The sequence below is a fragment of the Hippopotamus amphibius genome, chromosome 17 (assembly GCF_030028045.1).
Source record: "Hippopotamus amphibius kiboko isolate mHipAmp2 chromosome 17, mHipAmp2.hap2, whole genome shotgun sequence".
NCBI lineage: Eukaryota > Metazoa > Chordata > Mammalia > Artiodactyla > Hippopotamidae > Hippopotamus > Hippopotamus amphibius.
In genome coordinates, this window is record NC_080202.1 from 58,826,345 (window position 1) to 58,848,353 (window position 22,009).

The following is a 22,009-nucleotide window of genomic DNA, read 5'->3' on the forward strand; positions in this document are numbered from 1 at the left end:
AAGAGAGGCGATGTCCGCAGAAAGCTTCAGAGAGCCCCCCAGGTCTTGCCCTTCCTCCCCCCATCTTCCCCCAGGAGCCCGCCTTGCCGATGGCCAGTCCACGCCCAGCCAGCCCCCTTCCGCTCCCTGCCTTGTTCCCACCTGACTTCCTTACATCTCCCCGGCTTTGTTCACCTCCCAGTATTTACTGAGCATCTGCTACGGACCCGCGCTGTACTAGATGCCGCGGACACGGGCAGTGAATGAAACCGACAAGGCCCCCCTCCTTGGGAGGGAGTCAGATGGTAAACGAGCGTCTAGATAAATTAGCCTCAGGTGGCAGCAGGTGTGAGCGGTCTAAGGACAGAGCCAGGGGGTGGACAGATGGTTTCGGATGGGTTTGCCTGCAGAGGCCTTGCTGAGCGGCTGACATCTGGGCTGAGGTTTCTGTGAGAAGAGGCCCCGGGAAGTTCTGGAGGAGGGATGTTCCGGGCAGTTGGACCAGCAGGTGCAACGGCCTGGAGGCTGGAGGGGATTATGGAGCAGGGAGAAGGCCAGGTGGCTTGAAAGAACATGAGTAAGAGTCAGGTGGGAGAGGGCCTGGGGGCCTGGGAAGGAAGTTTGGGATCAGCCCGCAGCGTGACGGGGAGCTGTTGGTGGGGATGGGCATTTGGGCAACAGGATCTGGTGTGTGCTTATACAAGATCACTCTGGCTGCTGTGCCGAGGACAGGCTGATGGAGGAGGGAGGCCAGTTAGGAGGCTGGAGGGTAGGGCGAGGCAGAGGAGAGGCAATGTTGAGAATCCTGCAGCCCACACAAGCAGAGCCAGCCCCCTAGACAGTATCCAAAGCCACTTCTCAGGCAGCAGTACCCTTGATCCCTCCGGAAGCCCTGAGGACGGGCAGGGCAGAGTCACCCTGTTTCACGACGAGCAAGGGTGGCCCCAGAAGTGATGCTCCTCCCCCGGGATCCCCCAGCTGGTCCGTGGGGGAGCAGAGGCTGGAGCCCAGCTTATCTGAGCTTGTTCTGGGCTGTCTTCACGGCACTGGTCCTCTTCTTTTCCTGCCATCGAGTTTCTCCTCGTGGATTTGATTACAGGCCTTTTGCCCTAACCTCCCTTAAGCATCTTTTCTTTCTTTTTCTTTCTTTTTTTTTTCTTTTCTTTTTTTTTTTTTTTTTTTTTTGCCATGTGGCATGTGTGGGATCTTAGTTTCCTGTGCCCCCTGCATTGGGAGCATTGAGTCTTAATCACTGGAGCACCAGGGAACTACCAAGCATCTTTTCCGACCTGCTGCTTCCCATTCTGTCAATTACCTTTCTCTTGTGAGACCCCGTGGAGTCAGTTCCTAAGCATTGTCCTCTTTGGGGACAAGCTCTGGCTCCAGGAAAACCCTTTCCTTCCCCTGGCTCCCAAGGGTCTGCCTGTCTGTCTGTCTGCCTGCCAGTCTGTCCCAGTCACTCTCTGTCAGTATCATTGGCCAGATGTGAGCCCCTGGGAGCTTGGACGCTTCCGTCCGTAGGACAAAGTGTTCTGTCTCACGTCCCTCTAGCAGAGGGGAGGCAGGAAAGGCCCCCAGAGCTGGCTTCCCTCCGTCAAAGACAGCTCACGGACGCTGCCTCCCGGGGCTGGAGCGGAAGCCTGGCGGATCAGCTCCAGCTCGTGGCGGGACGGGGCTGGCGGGGGCGGGGTGGCGGGTGGGGGTGGGTGGGTGGGGGGGTGCAGCACTGGACAACAATAGCCCAGGGGCCCCGCCCAGAGCCAGCTTGGGATGCTGCGAGGCTGATGTTTCCCTCCCTCCCTCTCTGTCCCTCTCCCCGCCGTGTTTTTGGGGTCGGGATCTTGTGCCAAGAAAGAATATCTTCCGGAGAGTGGACGGCTCCTGGCTCTGGCTGCTCTCTCGGCAATAATCCCTGGGGCCCCAGGGACAAGAGACAGGCCCTGTCCACCACAGCTCTGGCAGGTTGTTTAGTGCCCACCGGGTGCTCTGAGGCCCAGGCATCCCTGCCTCCTCCACCAGGAAAACCAGGACGTTGCCCACCCGTGCAGTGACCCTGGGATTCCATCCAGGCGTGTCCTGCGCTCTTAGCCAGGGCTCAGGGCCACTTAGTGGGAGAAAGCCTGAGTTCTCCAGCTTCAGGGATAAGAAAGTCCCCTTTTCTCCCAGCACTTGGACACTGATATTGGAAAGCATGCTAGTGACATCACCGGGGGGGAGGGGAGGGCGTCCAGTGACCTCGAGCAACCCCTCCTGCCCCCTCTTGCAAGAAGCCCTGCCTTTTTGGTCTTCCTGGGTCCAAACGCCCCTGCTGGTTCCCTGGAACCAAACCCAGGGCTTTGACCCTCCAGGAAGGAAGAAACAAAGCCCTCTGCTGTCTCCCCCCAGCCCCCAGCTCTCCCAGCGCGGTCAAGTTCAGTGAGCTGACCACCACCTCAGTGAACGTGTCCTGGGAGGCCCCGCGGTTCCCCAACGGCGTCCTGGAGGGCTACCGGCTGGTGTACGAGCCCTGCACCCCCGTGGATGGTGAGTGGGGCCCTCCCTCGCGCGGGCTTCCCCACGCCTGCACTCTGCACAGCTGCCCACCACGACCGCGACGCACAGTCGATGCGATGAGCCCCTCCCCACTTACGAATGGGAGACGGAGGCTCAGACAGGCCGGGGCACTGCCGAGGTAGAACCGTGGCAAGTTGAAGGCAAAATCGAAACAGCAGCCCCAGCCTCCTGAGTCCTGGGAGAGATTTTTTTTTTTTTTTCTTTTCGGGCTGCGTCACACGGCTTGTGGCTTGTGGGCTCTTCGTTCCCCGCCGGACCAGGGACCGGACCTGCACTCTGGGCAGTGAACGTGCAGAGTCCTCACCCCTGGACCGCCAGGGAATTCTCGAGAAGTTTTAAATATATTCTCCCCGTCAGTGGATGGAAGTGGGGAGGAGCAGAAGGACACCTGGGCAAAATATAGCATCCTGAGATAGATGACAAAGATGGACCATCCCCTGATGGTCTCGTCCTACACGTGCCCCCCAGCCTTACTCTGGGTTAGCTCTTCTCTGCCTTTCACGGGGTCAGGAACCCTTCTGAGAATCTGATAAAAGCCTTTGGCCTCTCCCTGAGGATGTGTACAAGTCTAGGGGTCACTATGCCCCCGTTGCCCTCAGAGCCCTCCCCACAGCCCCGGCCCCACCCTTGGACCTGGACGGGACCCTGCCTGACTCCTGGGCTCCCCCAGCAGGGGCTGCCCACCTTGGCCAAGATCACTGCTGTTTACTTAGAAAGGCAGGAAGGAGACTGCACCCCTGGTGGCCTGTGTCCAGTTCCAGAGCCCAGTGAGGCCTTGGGGGTGTGGCTGGCCTACCAGGTGGCGCCCTGGTGGCTGGAGGTGACCGCCTCTGGGGTCACCCCTCCCCGACAGCGGAGCCTGACCAGAACAAGGGGAGGAGCCCTGGGAGCCGAGGCGGCCAGCAGTTCTGGGTCAGCCGGGGAAACAATGGCCCTCAGTCTTCCCACCCCAACCTGCGTGCCAGCAGCTCGCCAGGCCCCAGGAGGAGGGGTGGTCAGGTGCGGGACACAGGAAAGGGGCCGCCTCTCCCGCAGAAGGAAGGAGAGGACAGAGGTCATGGGGACGAGATGCAGGGGGACAGACGGGCTCTTGTTGCAGTGGCTCCAGGGGGTCCACACCTGGACAGGCGTGGTCACTTTGCCTCTTGGTCCCCAGCCCAGCTGTGTCTGGACCACACGGATGCCTCCACGGCCTTACAAACTCCCGTTCGCCCTGCGACAGCCCAGCTAATGGGACTGTCGAGCCTAGATGTGGCTAGACGGTGCCCAGCGGGGCCAGCACTGCGTCTGCGCCCCCATTGCTGCCTTAGCCCCAGGTTCGGGTCGGCAGCAAACAGGCCCCGTGAGGATGCTATGACGCCTGCTTCCCCGTAGGGAAAACCAAGGCCCAGGCCAGTAAAGGGTTTGCTCAGAAAAGTCAAGGGGCAGGTTCCCTGGGCGGCTGTTCCGGGTACCAGGGCACATCCCCACATGACCCTCCAGGTACATCACTCCTTCAGGAAGCCCCTCTGGAGTGCCGACTTTTCTGTCCATCAGGACTTCATTCAATAGATTGGGCCCCGACCCTGAGCCAGGTGCTCTGTTAATTTTTTGAACCTGGTAACCCCCGGCCTAGGATGCTATTGGTACCCTCACTCGGTAGAACAAACCGAAGCCAAGGTAGGAGACGTGCTCAAAGACCCCTAGGCAGCTCTGGGGTCTGAGCCCAGCCTGCTGGCCACAAGGTCCATCTCCCAGGGCTGACTAGCTGCTCAGTGGACATGAGAGAGGAAACCCGGTCCCGGGGAGGCTGGCGGTCAGGAGGACTTTGACTTGGGAGGCACAGAGTGCAAACTCTCACCCCCTGGAAACCATCCAGGCCTCCCCTCTAGTTGCGGAGATTTGGGGTGCTGTAACATCCTCACTTTTGCCTAAAGAGCCTGGCAGGTGCAGCTGGTGGGGGGCCCGGTGTGAACTCCTGTCTCACTGTTACAAGAGGAAGGAGAAAGCCCAGGCAGAGCTGAGGTGGTCCTGGGCTGTAGGGGCAGCTACACCTATGTCCCCTCCAACCCTGGACGGTGGTGTCTTTACAGAAGCACTTCCTGAAAGATGATCCTTGCAATTTGAGTTCTACAGGATGGGACGTGGGGGACCAAAACGAGGGGGTGAGATGTGTTTGGCGTACAGTGGTTCAGTTCAACAAGATGATGAGTTGTATTTTCCCTCCAGACGCTAAAGGACCCTGTGGGTTTTCAATCAACAGACAGACAGACAGGCAGTGTATATACATTCTTGAGAACAGCCTGCCGGGCTGTGTTCTGAGACCCGTCTGGAAAACACCCTGTGTGGCCAAGGGTGCTGGTACCAGCTTGACTCAGAGGGGGTGGGGCCCCTGGCCGGCGTCTGCCGCTCCTTCCCCAAGGCCTCCCCTCTCCCTGCAGCGCCCACATGCCGTGTGCTTCCCCCCCAGGGGTCAGTAAGATCGTGACAGTGGATGTGAAGGGCAGCAGCCCTCTGTGGCTGAAGGTGAAGGACCTGGCGGAGGGGATGACCTACAGGTTCCGCATCAGAGCCAAGACCTTCACCTACGGGCCCGAGATCGAAGCCAACGTCACCACAGGCCCCGGAGAAGGTAGGGGAGCCTTGGGCGGACGTGGGGGCAGCTGTCTTCGCACACGGTGTTCAGCCCCCCAAGTCGGAAGGGGGTGCCCAGAGCCATGCTGGAGCCTGGGGACGCAGAGTTGAGCAAGATGGGGTCTCTGGTGGAGCTCATGGGTCCCTGGGGGTACATGGGGTGGGCCCGGGGGAGGAAGGGAGAGGGAAAGGTGGGGCATTGAAAAGAGGCGGTTCTGGAAGACCTCATGGGGTGCTGCATTCAGGTGGATGGGTGGGAATCCAGGCAGAGAATTCTGAAGGCAGCACTGGCAGAGGCAGATGGGGGGGTGATGTCCAGGGGTGAGGGGCAGGCCGGTGGGCTGCAGAGGGTAACCTGCACCATCACCGTGCGTCTGCCACTCATGTCAGATCCCCCCCCAGTTCTTGTGATGAGTGGTGAGTCCTGGGCCCCGGGGAGTTCAGCGTCTCTGAGCGGCCACCCTGAGAACATGCATTTGGACAAGAGCCGAGGCAGCTCCTCAGTACCCGCTGTGAGAACCCATGCTCTTCAGGCGTGGGAAGATGACACTGGGGGTGGTCTTCGGGCGTGGAAAGATGACTCTGGCCAGGGCCGGGGGCGCTGCCGGCCGCATCCTTCCCAGACAGAGGTGACAGAAGGGCAGGGGTGGGGGCAGGGCAAGAAAGGAGCCAGGCAGTTTCAGGCCAGGCCCTGTGCTCTGGGCCTGGTTGGGGAAGGGTTGCGGGGAGGGGAGACCTGGGGACCAGGGAGGAAAGAGTAGCCCGATTTGGGTTTTGTGATACCTCTTGGGGTCATCGTCAGCTGGGGGAATTCTACAGGGCACCTTGAGGTGGAGGCTTCGCTCGCCAGAGTCTGTCACCCCTGCAGAGTGTCCGCTTCTGAACACAGAAGCCGCCTCCCAGCCGCTGCGCTTCCCTCGCTGAGAAAGCACACAGCCCACCCCAGACTCCCCCTGGACACCCTCCTCCCCCCGTGTCAGCCAGGAGTGGAGGAGGCCGGCTCAGCCCCGAGCTGGGAGGCGAGCTGGGCCCACAGAGGCCGCCTCACCTGCCCGGCAGGTTTGCCTGGGCTCTGGTTCAAGGCGGCCACCCTTCACTTTCCCCTTCTGGGCCCTTCCTGTTCCCTGCCTCTGGTGCTGAAGGAGAGCTGGCTGGCTCCCGGGGGCTCCGTGGGAACGGAGCCTGCAGGGCTGCAGGAGGAAGGTTGCCAGGGAGCTGCCCCCTCCCCGCCTCTGCCCTCCACCTGCCCCCAGCCCCTCCCCGGGTCCCTCTCACCTGAGCTGGCTTCCCTGGGAAACAAAAGCAGGAAGCGAGTTGGCAGGGACAAGAAGGACTGAGCAGTGGCGTGGGGACAGGAGAGGGCCACCTGGAGCACAGGCTGTTACAACCAGGGGCTTGAAGTGCCCCAGGCCGAGGGCGGGAGGGGGTTGGGGGGGTGCAGTACAGCGTTGGGGGAGGGGCTCTGGGGAAGCACTGAGCTGTGCCTGCCCTGCGGAGGAGGAGTCAGCAGGGGTGGACGTGCAGCCGGGCAGCACTGCACAGGCTGGAAGCTTCTAGTCCAGGAGGAGAGGACAGCTCCTCTCAGCCCTGAGTCCCGTGCAGAATGGGAACTCGGGGTCCCGAGAGCCCCGGCCCCACCCCCACACCTCCTTCGGGCTGTGTCCCGTGCCCTGCATCCCTCCTCCGCCTTGGCCCTGGGCTGTGGGCAGGGTGCTCGTTAGGGAAGGAAGGGAGGAAGGAAGGAAAGCGATGCGGCCCTCAAGGTCACGGGCAGTGCTGGACGCGGGCTGGGCCGTGGGCGGCCACGCTCCGGTCATGAGTCCCTGGCCTGCAGTCTGGCTGCCAGCTCTCCGGGGCCTGCGGGATCCTCCGTCTGGAGTGGGGCTCCCAGCTCCTTCCCACAGGCCTCCACCGGGGGCCGGCGGGCCGGCCGGTCCCCCACCCCCTCACTCGCTGGCTCGCTCCCTCTCCCGTGAGCACCTAGGAAGCACCCCCTGTGCGCCAGGCCCTGGGGGCGCAGGGCTCCCGTTGTCGTGGGGAGCAGCACACAGGGGCCCTGGGGGGCAGCAGGAGCCGGTGCCGCAGAGAAGAAGGGGCACGGGGCCCTCTGCAGATCGCACAGGCTCACTCCTCTCACTGCAGAAGCGAACCTCTCTCTCCTGCTCTGAGCCCGGGGGCCAGCACCCCAGACGGCCCATGTAACAGGTGGCAGCCCTGATGCACCTTCCGCCCCAGAAGAGCCAGCAGCGGGGCCTCCCTCCTCTTGGCAGCAGAGGCCTCAGATCCTCCTGCAGCCCCAGCCTCCTCTCCGGCCTACCCTGAAAACAAGTGTGGCTGGGGACCTTTCTGGCATCATCTCACACGCCTCTCCTGGGATGCAGGGGCTGCGGGTGACCCGGCGGATCTGCAGGCCTGGCCAAGATGCGCTTCTCGGGCCTCGGCACGCGCAGGTTTCCGGGCCGGGGTTGGTTTTGCCGCCCAGCGCCTCCTGCAGGCGCTCGGAGAGACAGGCCGGGCGCCTGTTCTGCCTCCTGTGCCTCCCCTCACCGCCTGCCCCCACCCTGTGTGCTCTTCTCAGGTGCCCCCGGCCCGCCTGGAGTACCCGTCATCGTGCGGTACAGCTCGGCCATCGCCATCCACTGGTCCAGCGGAGACCCCGGCAAAGGGCCCATCACGCGCTACGTCATAGAGGCCAGGCCTTCAGGTGCGTCCCGCCCGGGCTGAGCCGGCTGGCCCTCAGGAGCAGAGTCCCTCCACTTGGGACACTGGTGTCATTGCGTGAGAAGGCGCTGGTGCTCCCCCAGGTGAAGCTAGAGGTGGCCCTGTGGCATGTGGGACCTGCACCCTTAGCGAAGGAACACCCAGGAGGCCCTGGAGAGCAGCGCTTACTGCCAGGTGAGGACCGACGCGGGTGGGGGTTCATCCAGGAATTCAGAGAACGAAGATCTGGGCTCCCGCTGGGTAAACGCCCACGTCCTCCACGCGACCCCTCCGACCAGTACCCCCGAGGAGGCTGTTGTCCCCTGGAGACCCAGCGGCCTCTTTGAGGCCCGTCTCTGCCACCGTGGCTGTCACCGCAGTTCCTGTAACATCCCAGTCTTTCCTCTGAAGCCTGAAATCGAATCACAAGAACTTCCAAAGCCATCAGGAGATGAGCGGCTGATAAGTCGCTGTAGGGGGCTGTTCTCCGAGCTCCTGTTTCACGGTCACAGTCGCGGTGACACCTGCTTCTGCTTCTCCGGCTGACCTTACCCCCAGGAGCTCCTGGCCACGGCCAGCTCCCTCCGTTGCTAGGTTTCCGAGTTAATCCGAGGTGCCAGAGTCAGCACAGGCTGGAGGCTTGTTCTCGGTATTCGTGGATCTGTGATTAGGCAATTGAAGTTGAGAAAGGGAAAAAAAAAAAAAGACTGTGTTGCTTCAGCACGAACAGCAAATACTAATCGGGATGGGAAGCTGGCATCTCAGTAGCTGGCACTTCTAGTGGGGCACTGACGCATCCCAGAGACATGGTTGCTACTGCGGGGCAGCTGAGCGCTCATCATCTCAACAGCAAATAGTTCATTCCAGAGGGTCCAGGAAGCCGCTGCCACCCCATCAATGCCTTAATCTTGGGCTAATAATTGCAGTCGCACAGAGCTATGACATCCAGCAGCTCAGGTCCAATGTGTAGCCGGAAGATACATGTGGCCTTGGCTCCCTCCCCCCTCCAGATGGTCCCTCCCTGGCCCTCCAGGGCCGGCTGCTGACTTGGCCGGGAGACCTCCGCGTGCTTCTCCCAACCAGGTCTGTGCCTGTTTTTTCCATCCAAGTTGGCCTGCCAGGGTGCCAGGCTGTGGCATGTTGGCCCCAGACAGTGGATTTTCCAGCGTCTCCTGGGAGGTCCAGCAGGGGGCCTGGTGCTCTGGGTTTGGGGGCTGTGACTCAGTCACGCGTTTGGGGTCAAGGACTGAGCATCAGAGGGAGGATCAAGCCAGGACCCCCTGAAGCGTGGGGATTCGGAGTGGTACCCGAGAGCCAGTGATGGGGATGCTCAGTGGTGAGGAGAGGATGGAGCATGAGGGGAATGGCGTGCTTCTCCCCGCGGCTGTGTGGGGGCGCTCCGTGGCAGGATGGGCATCATCCCCACGTCCGCACGCACCCACCGGCTGTACACTCTCCTCACCTTCAGGATGGAATCGCTTGCGTCCTTGTCTCCCCTTCATCACTTGTGCTTCCTGCTGGGCAGAACCAATTAACCATGAGAAGCCAGGCTCTTCAGGCCAGGGAGGGACTCATCCGAGGTTCCAGGCCCCTGGAACCCACCCTGCATGTCAGCCGACTCCCAGGGCTGGAGGCCAGATACACAGCGTGAGGTTCCCGCAGCTTCTGGCCTGGCCCCGGCACGCCAGCCCCACCCTTTGCTCCTGTGTGGGGAGGAATGAGGTGCAGACAGCATGCAGGAGCCCCCAGCTTCTGGGAGGCAGCAGGGTCCTGGCCGAGCCCACCCAGAAAAGCTGTTGACGGTCGGCACCGTCTGGGCAGCGGGACGGCGTTCAATGCTGGGACGAATGAGACATCTCGGGGCTAAAGCACCAGCGCTGCCACAGTTCTCTCCAAGCCTTGGTTTCCTCATCTGTAACATGGGTACAAGGGTTCCTCCTTCTCACCATTGCTGCTGGGAAAGCCCTTGGAACCACGATGCTTGATAAGGAGTGAGTGTCACTGTTTCGTCATCATCATTATTGTCACCATGCCTGTCACTGAGGGTGAATGAGAGAATTCAGGGTCACAGGAGGAAGATGGACTTGTACCCCGATACTGCTACAGTACTGAACTTGGGGTCTATGTTTCATGATGCTATGGAAAGGTCAGGGAAGAAAGGTCTGTACTCATTGATTGAAAAACACTTCACGGGGCTTCCCCGGTGGCGCAGGGGTTAAGAATCCGCCTGTCAGTGCAGGGGACACGAGTTCGAGCCCTGGTCTGGGAAGATCCTACATGCCGCGGAACAACTAAGCCTGTGCACCACAACTACTGAGCTTGTGCTCTAGAGCCCGCAAGCCACAACTACTGAGCCCGCATGCCACAATCATTGAAGCCCGTGAGCTTAGAGCCTGTGCACTGCAACCAAGAGTATCCCCCACTCGCCACAACTAGAGAAAGCTGGTGCACAGCAATGGAGGCCCAATGCAGCCAAAAATAAAATAAATATATAATAAATAAAACACACTTTGAGGATGCCTGTGCTGGGTGCTAGGCTACAAAGACAGATTAGATGTAATCCCTGCCGTGGCGGAATTTCCCAGCCTAGCAGGAGAAAAAGAGATGGTCGACAAAAAGAAGGGATGTGTATGCAGCGGGCACCCAAAAGCAAGTCATTGAGAGGGAAGAGGAGATCAAGGCTCAGGACTCCAAAGCCTTCCAAGGACAGTAGAATGCAGACGGGCCAGGCCGCCTTTCAAGCGGAGGGACCCAGATAAGACGGCAGGAAGGCGGCCTCCACTGGTGCCACCGCACTCCTCATCCAGTATTTAGAAGTGATGATGGGGCTGTGCTGTCTCCACTGGGGTTCCTGACTTGGGTGGATCTGTTTTCAAAAAGTGTGGAGAGGGACTTCCCTGGTGGGGCAGGGGTTAAGAATCCGCCTGCCAGTGCAGGAGGCACGGGTTCGATCCCTGGTCCAAGAAGATCCCACATGCTGCAGAGCAACTAAGCCTGTGTGCCACAACTACTGAATCTGCGCTCTAGCACCCACTAGCCACAACTACTGAGGCTGTGTGCCACAACTAATGACGCCTGTGCGCCTAGAGCCTGTGCTCTGCAACAAGAGAAGCCACTGCAATGAGAAGCCCGTGCAACACAATGAAGAGTAGCCCCTGCTCGCCACAACTAGAGAAAGCCCGTGTGCAGCAATGAAGACCTAAGGCAGCCAGAAATAAATAAATATATATTTTTTAAAATGTCTCCTGGACTTCCTAGGTGGCGCAGTGGGTAAGAATCTGCCTACCAATGCAGGGGACACGGGTTCGAGCCCTGCTCCAGGAAGATACCACATGCCGCGGAGCAACTAAGCCCGTGCACCACAACTATTGAGCCTGCACTCTAGAGCCCTTGAGCCACAACTATTGAGCCCATGTGCCACAACTACTGACGCCCACGCACCTAGAGCCCATGCTCTGCAACAAGAAAGCCCACCGCAATGAGAAGCCCACGCACCACAACGAAGAGTAGCCCCCGCTCGCCGCAACTAGAGAAAGTCTGTGTGCAGCAATGAAGACCCAACACAGCCAATAAGATAAATAAATAAATTTATTTTAAAAAAAAATGTCTCCTGAGGACCTGCTAGGTGCCATGCACGGGAGATTCGGTGTTGAGGGGGGCAGACCCGACAGGCCCCGGCATCAGGGAGCGCAGTTAGGATCGGGCGGGTCCCCCTCACGGTGCCTCCCTCTCTGTGCTCCTGCAGACGAGGGGCTCTGGGACATCCTCATCAAAGACATCCCCAAGGAGGTGACGTCCTACACATTCAGCATGGACATCCTCAAGCCAGGCGTGAGCTATGACTTCCGGGTCATCGCCGTCAATGACTACGGCTTCGGCACCCCCAGCAGCCCCTCCCAGTCTGTGCCAGGTACTGCGCTGCGGGGCGAGGGGTGGCGGCGCCCCACGGAAGAGCCTCGTGGCAGAGTCTGGGGCGGGGAGGAAGGAGGAGAGGCAGCAGCCCCAGAAGCCCTGGGGTGGGGACCGAAAGGCATTGTCCTCTCAATTCTCCAAAGCAGGGAGCCCTGGGCCAGGGCCTGAGTCAGCCTTCAGCTGCGGAAGGAGCTGGGGGCCAGGGGTCTTGTGGGTTCCTTTTCAAGGACTCCAGAAGCCCTGGGCAGGGGCCCAGTGGGCTTGAGGATGAATCAGTGGGCCTGAGATGAGAGCTTCCATGAGCTCATCACCCAGGAGATTCAAGAGCACCAGGCCATAAACTGCATATTTCCATGGAAACCGCCCCCCAAAACAGAGCCAGCAGCCTGTGAAGGACAGGCCTGAGCAGGCAGCTCCCCGATGGGGCAGGATCCATCCCTCCCCTTCCTCCTCGCCTTTCTCTTCCCATTGTCTCTGAGCTCACAGAGGACACGAGTATCGAAACCCGTGACCCCAGATCTAACCACTAAGCACTTTTAATACTGAGGCCTCTTCCCTCAAGGCAGGAACATAACTCAAAATTTCTACTTGCTGGGCAAGTTTCAGAAACCTGGCCATCCTCCCATGTGCTTTCACCCTTTCCCTGATTGATCGAACCAAATCATGGGAAGTAAACACTTCAAGACTGAAATAGAAGAGCCCCATCAGGCAGCAGTGTGGGTTAGTACTGGCCGGGTACAGGGAGCATGGTACCGGGGGCTTTGAAAGAAGGGGAGTCTCCCTGGAGGAGGCTTTCTGAAGACCCACTCGTGTCCACCCTCCTAGCTGCCCCTGCCTTCTGCTACCAGAAAAAGATTCTGTCCCAACTGAACCTCGGGAGACACTCTCCCAGGCCCATCACAGGCCATCCAAGCACCTTTCCAGCCACAATGGTGTGTGTCTGTCAAGGTAGCCCCTGGGCCACGGTGGCAAGGGGAAAATAAGAAAGGAAAACTAGCAAACACAGAGCCACTCCTCCCTCTGTGTCTTTAGCAGACATCACCAATCAATCCCAGCACTCTTTCCTAGGGAGTCTAGAACCGACCTCAGAACTTTTCTCAAAACAGCCATCTAGGCCGTGCTTTACTGATTGGTCAGAGCTGACCCTTGAGGTGAAACCATCCCTACCAACCTTAGGTTCTACCTTGTTCCGAAGGCGCAGACCCACCCACCCGTAAAGGGTGAGAGCAGGTGGTAGGGTCCCAGCTGGAGTGGGAGGTTTGGAGGCAGGACGGGGCTGAGCACCCTGGACCTGACACCCCGTCCGTGCTCCAGCCCAGAAAGCCAACCCCTTCTATGAGGAGTGGTGGTTCCTGGTGGTCATCGCCCTGGTCGGCCTCATCTTCATCCTGCTCCTGGTCTTTGTGCTTATCGTGCGAGGCCAGAGCAAGAAGTACGCCAAGAAGACGGACTCGGGTGAGCTGGCACTGAGCCCTGCTGGCTGGATGGGACTTCCATGGGGCTGCCTCCCTTTGGGCAAGGGCGGGGTGGGGGGTCTCTCTCTCTCCTGGAAACGCACCTGCTCTGATCGGGGTGCAGGGGGGAGCAGCCGCAGGATCCTGTACACACTCTCCATCTCCTATTTTGGTTGCAACCCGAGCAAGAGAAAGAGGGGGCAGTCCAGCCATGAGGGGGGGAGGGGAGGCCGCCCCGTCTAAAGGGAAGGAGGGAGTCATGGGTGTTAATCCCCACACCCTCCCTCCCCAGGGAGCAATGCCAAGTCCAGTGCCCTGGGCCACGGGGAGATGATGAGCTTGGATGAAAGCAGTTTCCCTGCCCTGGAGCTCAACAACCGACGGCTCTCCGTCAAGAACTCCTTCTGCCGAAAGAACGGCCTGTATACCAGGTAGCTGCCTGCGTGGGAGACCGGCGGGGATGGAGGTTTGGGGACCCGCAGTGCCCAGGGAGTGGAGGCACTCCTGGGAGGGCCACAAAACAGGCGGGGCCCAGCTGGCTTCACCCTCTCCTGGAAGCGGCATCCACTGGGAAGACAGAGCTGGGCCCAGGCAGCTCCAGAGGGGCTGGGGAGGAGGTCACAAGGAGGTGGCTACGGAGGGTGTCTGCCCACCGCAGCACAATGCACATGACTTACACAGTTTCACAAACCACCGACGGCTGTTTGGGACCAGCTGCTCCTAGGACAGGCCTGAAACCATGAGAGTTGCTGGCCCCAAAGAGGAGATGCACCCAGGGAAGGTGGGCCGGGAGACCCACCTGAGAGGTGCCAGGAGCCCCCGTGACTGCCTGTGCCTTAACCTGTCCTCCCAATCCTAGAAAGAGAGGCCCCTCAGAGTGCGGACGCCCTCTCTCCCGGTACCCACTCATCCTGCTGCAGCTGTAGACAGTGTTCTCCCGCCCACCCCCCAAGCCTACAGGCTCATCATCGTCCTCAAAGGGCAGCATCTGAGAGCAGCCGACCAGGGAAGGTCCAGGCTGGAGCCAGCTGCTGTTTCCTCCGGACTCCCCTCCAACCCTAGGCACTTCCTAGCCCTGCTCGCTGGGGTGGGCCAGGCGGCCTGTGTCCAAGGGCAGGGCCCGCTGCGGGGCCTCACCCGAGCCTCACCTGAGTGGCCTGGCAGTTCCAGGCTCCTAGAAGCAGGGGGGAGATTGGGGGCTGTGGCCCAGGGGCTCCTGTCTCCAGCCTCGGCCCTATTAGCATTCCCTGCTCACTGGAGGTGCCCGCAGGAGTTGGGGCGGGGGGGCCAATTCGCCTCTCCCAGGCACGGCTCACAAAGCGTCCCTCTGTCTGGCCCTGGAAGGAAGAGGCGACGTGTGTGTTCAGCAGGAGGACAGCAGGAGGTGCGCGGGCCGGCCAGCCGAGCTCTCATCCCCTGCCAAAGCCAGCTTTCCAAAGAAAGAGCCATTTGAGGCTGCAGGGGCCGGCCCAGCACGGCCACCGCAGCCCCGCCAGGCTGGCTCCGGGGCCCTGCCACATGGAACAAGAGGGCGTTTCACCCACAGCCTGGCCTCGCCTGCCTCTCACGCCCCCAGTGTACACACACCACGGCCCCTACACTGCTGTGTATACACAGAAATCCGTGCACCCCAAACCAGCCCCAGGCTCCGGGGGCCTGACCCAGCCACAGCGCATGTCGCCAAGACTGTATCAGCCTGGGATGTGCACTGCCGGTGTCCTATGTTTGTCTTGTCTGCGTGAAGCTGCTGCTAGTCCTGCTGTTTTATTTTTAAGTAGTTTAAAGATGCAGCTTTGTTGATAGGAATAAAATCCATGCAGATAGAGTACAAGAGGTTGGCGGTGGCAGGGAGGTTGCTGGTGACACAGTCCCCGGCCACCAGGTCTTTCTCAGAACGGCATTTCAGCAGCAAACCGTGTCCGGCCCAAGCGGGACAGCTGGGGTTCAGGGTCTCAGTGCCAGAAACACTTCCTGGGGCAGGCTGGGTGGTCATGGGGCATCAGGCCCTAGGCAGGGCCCCCTCGCACCCCATCCCGAGAAGACACAAATAGGGCAGAGTCGTGGGGGCCCGCAGCCACCTGCCCGGGACCCCTGGGAGCCTGCCAGCCGGCCTGCCCTGCTGTGGCCCCCGCCGTGGCCCCCGCCGTCTCACTCGCCCCACGGCGGGCAGAGTGCCCAAGGCACCCTGTCCTGGGTGTTTGTTCAGATGACTCAGAGCCAGGCCTGCAACTCCCTGGGAAGTTAAAAATCTCTGGGGCTGATTTTTCAAGGTAGGGCGTGACTTAGCCTGTCTCTGGTCTCTGAGCACATGGGGAGGGAGGGAGGCCATGGTTCTCCTTTCTTCCCTAACCCTTTGTGTTCACTCTGTAAAGCTCACTTTGTGAGTTTAAGAGTCACATGGGGAGTTTGTCGACAAGGTCGGTATCCAGACCTCACCTGAGAGTCCGATTCAGGAGGTCTCAGAGGAGCCCAGAGATGCTTTGTAACGTTCACTGCCAGGTGTTCCCGATGCCTGGGGTCTTGGATTCTCCCCAGCTGGAGAAACAAGGTGCTGCCTCCCCCGGACCCCCGTTTCCCTGAGCTGGTTTGGGAGGCTTGTCCTGGGCCTACAAGACCTGGAGCCTTCCCCACTCCCAGGCGGGGCCTCCAGCCCAGGGCCCTACCCTCCACGGCCCAGGCCTGTCAGATGAGCAGACACGGGAAGGCAGCACACAGAATGGAGGGATCTGAGGGCCTCCAGCCTCCCGGGCCAGAGGAGGCTGCTCTGACTGAGGCCGTGTCTCCCCCGTCGCCGCCCCCCCCAGGTCTCCTCCTCGGCCCAGCCCGGGCAGCCTCCACTACTCCGACGAAGATGTCACCAAGTACAATGACCTCATCCCGGCTGAGAGCAGCAGCCTGACCGAGAAGCCCTCGGAAATCTCCGACTCTCAGGTGAGGGGCAGGAGGGCCAGGTGCCCCGGAGAGGGAGGTGACGCGGCTGGCCCCCTCCCCCGCCCCCACCCCAGTGTGAACCTACCCCTCACTCCCTCCCCTCTTTTCCTTTGTGGACTGGAAAGACCAAGGGGCCCCAGGAAACTATCCAGAAGTCGTACATAGCCCAGCTGCCACCTCCCAGGCTCTGCTCAGATTTTGCACCCTGGACTGATGGGGTCCCTGGAACTCCTAAGAGCACGGCCATCTGGACTTGCGGGAATCACCCCACATGCTCTGTCCCTCAGTGGCTCTGGCCTGCAGAGGAGCATAAAGACAGGAGAGGGAGGCTGACACGGCAGCCCTGCTTTGCCAGAGCCCGGAGAACCACTGCACTTAGTTCGTTGGGGTCAGAATGAGCTCTAGAAATGGGGGGCTGGGTGCCCTGGACCCCCAAGGATGGGAAGCAGCGTAGACTGTTAAGGTGTTAAGCTTCGGAGGTTCAGACCTGAGTTGGATCCTGGCTCTGCTGTCTAGGAGCCGCGGGTGTTATGCATGTGCTAAGTGATGTCTTGGAGCCTCAGTTTCTCTATCTGTAGAATGGGCTCATGGGGCTGTGGGGAGGACTTGCTGAGATTACGTCCAGTAAATGTCAGTTCTTAATATTCCGAAGGGGACAGTGCCTTTGGGAGACCCAGAGCTTTAGAGAGGGTGCCGTTAGGTGGCCACGTGGGGACACTGTGCCCCAGGCTTTAGGGAGAGGGGATTGAGTGCATTCCAGTGAAGTGATGTTACAGCCTCTCACCTCAGGCCTCTGTGCCTTGGCCAAGCCTGGTGGTTGCCGAGGAAGGGGCAGCAAAAGGCCACTGTGTCCCACGCCCTGGACCTTTCTGCCTGGTCCTGGGAGAGGATGAGAAGGAAGAGGTGCCAGCCGGAGCGGGGCTGATGGCCGGGCAGGCTGTGCCAGCAAGCCTGGGATCCGGTCGAGGCCCCGGGGACCGGGGGCCCCTCGCTCACTGCTGTTTTGTTCGGCTCCAGGGTTACTGTCGGGCTTGGCAGAGCCGGGGAGGCTGGAGCTGACACCCTGGCTCAGAGCTGGCAGGGACAGAGACCCGAGCTTAGCCTGGTTTACGTGGAGACCCACGTGATTCAGGTTACGGCATCATGTCATGAGTATTTAACTCTTTGCGGCCGCATCTGGACTGGGCTTCCAAGGCCGTGCTTCCTAAAGCATGATTTTTCTTTCTTTCTCCCCAAAGATAGTGATGAGTATTGGGCTTATAGGCACCCAAGGTAAAATTCAAAAGGTAAAGGGATTCCCTGTGCCCGTGGGGTGGTGACAAGGGCTGCTTGAGCCCCACTGCTGTCTGTGGAGAAAGCAGTGTGGTGGTCAGCGGAAGGGACTCCCCAGTTGCTCTGCTCAGCCCCCCTAGACCTTCTGCAAAGGGTGTTATTATCCGCGCTCATCAGCTGAGCCCCGACCTTTCAGAGAGTACGCCCTCTGAGTGCAGACGATACTGCCTGCTGTCTCTGGAGCTTTCTGTGGCCATCCCTGCATGACTCTGGGGGACCCAGAGCTCACGTGGGACACAGAGCTGGTCCCTGAGGCCATGCCAGGGCCCCCCAGCCTTGCAGAGGTTGCTAGAAGGAGAATCCCCTTCCTGAGAGCACCCTACTTCAAAAGTTACCCCAGGGTGGCAGAGTACCCAGAATCCTTCATTTAGCTATTAGTCTCATTTGTTCAGAACAAGTTCATCACTCAGATGCTGTTTCCATAGCAACCTGAAACCAGCCACCCCTCCAGGGAGCACATACCCTAGAGAGTGGAGGCTTCCTGTTTCCAGAATGCCCAAACCAAGGACCATAGCCCAGGCCTGGAGCTCCACCTGCAGTGTTTGGGATGGTTCGGGGTTTGATTTGGGGCTGGGTTGAGTTGAGTTGGATTTGCGTTCTCTGAAAGCTAAGTTCCACGAGGGCAGGGACTTGTGACAGTTCTGATCGCTGCTGTGTCCCCAGTGTCCTATACGGCACTGGTGTGCCGGCATTCTGTGTGTATCTGTTGAAAGCATGAGAGGGTCATTGGAGAAGGTAGTCAGGCTGAATAGACTCAAGACCAAGTATGGTTAGTGGGGTAGAGAAACAAAATTCATGGTTGTAAGTTATTCCCTTTTTTTTTTGGCTGTGTTGGGTCTTCATTGCTGTACACAGGCTTTTCTCTAATTGCGGCAAGTGGGGGCTACTCTTCATTGTGGGGTGAGGGCTTCTCTTTGCAGTGGCTTCTCCTGTTGCAGAGCAGCAGCTCTAGGTGCACGGGCTTCAGTAGTTGTGGCTCGCAGGTTCCGTAGTTGTGGCTCTTGGGCTCTAGAGCGGAGGCTCAGTAGTTGTGGTGCGTAGGCTTAGTTGCTCCGCGGCATGTGGGATCTTAGTTCCTGGACCAGGGCTCGAACCCATGTCTCGTGCATTGGCAGGCTGATTCTTAACCACTGCGCCACCAGGGAAGCCGAAGTTATTCCTTTTTAACCAGCGTCAGCCAGCTGTCTTTGTGAAGTCCCTGCTCCCCCAGGTCCCCATAGAGTGAATTTTGCCTGTGCCGCCTGGGTTGGTATTCGAGGTCAGACCACCCAAAAGTCACTCTCCAAAATTAAAGGAAATCTGCCCAGCCGTTTCCCTGTGATATGGTAATAAACACAAAGTCGAGGTTTCTTATAAACAAACACATATGTTGCAATATGGGAAAGGCCATAATGAGGCTGTGGGTGGAGGCCAGAGGAGGGAGGGGCTGCCTCCCCCCAGGGGGTGCAGGGTGGGCTGAGGGCTGCCTCTCAAGGGGTCTAGGAGAAGGGGATTCCATGCAGGGGGACCCACAGAGGCTGAGGCTTGTTTGATGGAACACAGCCCAAGTTCATTTTCAAAGTCAGAGCCCACACTGGGTAGAAAAATCACATAGCACACAAGTGAATCTCAATGGAAAAGAAATTCCAAGCCAAGGGCAAGCCTCTGCTAGTCGATACTCAGCTGTGATGTCCTGGACAGCCCTTTATGTAGGACATATTCAATTTTATATACTGTTTATTGAGCACCCAATCAGAAGACTGAACATTTTTGAAGGCCTTACTTGGAGGCAGGAGTGGCTCTAAGGATTGTTCCAGAATGGCACCACTAAACCTTCAGAGCCCTCTCCGAGGCACAGGCTGGGTCATGTGTGGCACCTGGGAAGGGAAAGCGCTGGTTCTGCCCTCCTTGGCGCCCATTCATCCCTTCCTTGGTGCACTTATTCAACTTCTATTTGTTCTGCACGCAGCAAACTACCAGGCACTGTCTACATGCAGCGGCTACAGTGCTGAGCAAGACAGACTCGTGTGAGTGTTACATCACGGTGTGTTGTGATACAGATGTGTATAAATAATCACATTTTTGTTTCTTGTTAAAACATTACGGCACCGCGGTAACTAACTTCAGGAGGAGAGGGGCTTCCTGTTTCCTGTGGTGCAGGGCCAGATAAAGCACGGCGAGGGGTCCTGGAGGAAGGTCATGTTCTCCGGAGGGCTTCCTGGAGGAGGTGGCATCTCAGCCAGGCCTGAAAGTGTGCACAGGATTGGGTTTTGCACAGAAGGGAGCAGGGTGGGTTTGCATTTAGCTGAATGGTGGTGATGGTCTGTCATCGCCCGCCCTCTGCTGAGTGTCTTCAGTCTTATATCAGTGTTTGGTCTTGTCCATCAGGTTGGGCCATGGGTCACATAGATTCAGTGAGGACTGTCTCCTGCTTCCCCTCAGCTGGGTCCACACAGGCTCTGGAAGCCGCAGCTCATGCCAAACTAGAAACACGCTGCCGGAGGGGCTGAGAGAGCCCAGGAAGGAAGAGGTGCAGCTGTACGTCAGGCCCCACGTTGCACCAAGCCCTGGGCTTCACACAACCTCCTCTCACATCTGACTGCCCCGCCATGCAGGTGGGAGGATCCCCATTTAACAGGTGGGGAAACTGAAGCTCAGAGAATGGCCCTTGGTCACAGAGCTCAGACATGCACGCAGCGAGGATGATTCACATCTAGGTCCCGCTGGCTCTGCTGCAGCCGGGCCTCGCCCAGCTGCCCGGGCAGGAGGGGACATTGCCGGTCAGGCCTTCACAGACCCTGACGCCCGTCCCTATCCCAGCCGCCTCCCATCTCTGACAGCTGAGGGCAGGCACACCGTGGCTGTCACTTGGCCTAGAAGGGCACAGGTAGTCTATGTGACGTTGTGCCTGAGCTGACATTTTCTAAGAACCTTCCTGGGAGAGTTGCAGCTCTCCAGAGCCCCGAGAAAATTGGGCCTCAGGGGGACATCCCCCAACCCCCACCCCACCTCTAATCCCCGGGAGGCTGCAGCCCCTGCGGGAGGGGCGTCGGTTGGTTCAAGGGTGAGAGCATCCAAGGAGACAGACTCCCAGCCAGGCTTCAGGCGAGGCTCTGAGCAGGGATTCCCCTGGACCACAGGTCGGGGAGGGGCTATAGCTCCCAGTCACCAAAGGAGCTGCCCCGGGTGACCTGTCATCTGCCACAACACATTCCTGCCAGACCTCTTGAGATGCAACAAGATAAGAGCACCCTGGTGGCCCCAGGCTTTCAACACGGGTCCCCAAGCCCAGGACAGCACCCGCCCCGTGGCCTGCTGGGTCTGACACAACAGTCCCTGCTTCTAGAAAGGAACGGAAACGCTAAAGGCTTTCCTTTGCTCCCTCTCTTTTGTCTCGGTCCTTTCTCGGGGTCCTCCCTCCTGCTGGTCCCAACCACGCCAGCTCCGTGGCCAGGCCTGTCGTCTGCACCCCACCCCCGACCCCCCAGGCCCCGGTAATTGTTGATGGAGTGGCTTTGAGCTGCTGTTAAGAGGCCCGGGAGCTGAAGCAGTCGCCTGATTGCCTGGCAGCCTGGAGGGACTGCCCTTGAAAGGCCCCCTTTGTGCTGGGCCAGTTACTGGGAAGCTGCATTCACTTACGGAGGCCGCGAGAGTGGAAAGCCGGAATGGGAGCCCCTGGTCCCCCCTCGCTTCCTTTCTTCTCTTTTCACCCCACCCCCATCCAGAAAAGAAACAGATGTTGGTGGAGGTGGAGGCGGAGAGGAGCCTGCAGAGACCCCCTCCTTTGGCGCTGGAGAGCTGGGGGAGGGGCGGACCAGACTCTAGCCCCTGCCCCTCCTGCAACACACGGCCTCCAATGGCTCCCAGCTCCTCCTCCTCTGGCTTTCCCATCCCCTCGGGATCGCTGCCCCACAGCGCGTGTGGCGCACCGTAGGTGCTCAGCACAGGGTCGGAGATGATTTGGATGAGTGGGCTTTGGTCTGGGCCCCCAGTGGGGCCAGGGAGGCCCACTGCCCACCCTGCTGGTCATCCTGGGGGTTGGAGGTTTGTGGGAAAGCAGGAACCACACATTCTTCTCCTTTCCCGGCTGTCTGAGCACGGAGCTAGCCTCCCCAATCCTGTGACCCCTTCTGATGCCTCCTAGGGGGGCTTCGAGGCCCCATCTCACCCAGATCCACACCCCCCCCCCCCCGCTTTCTCCCTAATAATACCTTTACACTGTTCTCACATACATTAGCTCACTTCATCCTGTGAACTGCGGGATCTACCCATCTGACAGACAGGCGCACTGAGGTCCAGAGAGGCTAAGTGATGGGTCCAAGCTTACCTACCTGGGAAGGGACAGAGTCAGGACCTCACCATGCCACTGTCGTCTCTCTCCCCAGAGACTCGTTCACTCTGGGCCCACAGGGATGTGGGGATTCCTCCCCAAGGCTGGGGCCTGGGGCTGACCGAAGTTCTAGAACCTCTGGCAATGATTCCAGCCAGTTGGTAGGTGCCCTCCCAGAGAGACCTAACCTGTAGGGAGAACTGGGGGGCACCCCTCTCGCCCTGCC

General features: G+C 59.6%; 1 protein-coding gene across 1 annotated transcript in view; it reads left to right on the forward strand.

Annotated features, from left to right (window-relative positions):
• The window catches only part of SDK2 (sidekick cell adhesion molecule 2), a 259,639-nt gene that overhangs the window by 234,182 nt on the left and 3,448 nt on the right, over positions 1 to 22,009 (forward strand). The window contains exons 38-44 of the mRNA XM_057716189.1: positions 2,365 to 2,502; positions 4,982 to 5,143; positions 7,724 to 7,849; positions 11,591 to 11,755; positions 13,072 to 13,212; positions 13,504 to 13,642; positions 16,016 to 16,142. Coding sequence (XP_057572172.1) covers positions 2,365 to 2,502; positions 4,982 to 5,143; positions 7,724 to 7,849; positions 11,591 to 11,755; positions 13,072 to 13,212; positions 13,504 to 13,642; positions 16,016 to 16,142 — 998 coding nt within the window. The remainder of the gene's footprint in view (positions 1 to 2,364; positions 2,503 to 4,981; positions 5,144 to 7,723; positions 7,850 to 11,590; positions 11,756 to 13,071; positions 13,213 to 13,503; positions 13,643 to 16,015; positions 16,143 to 22,009) is intronic.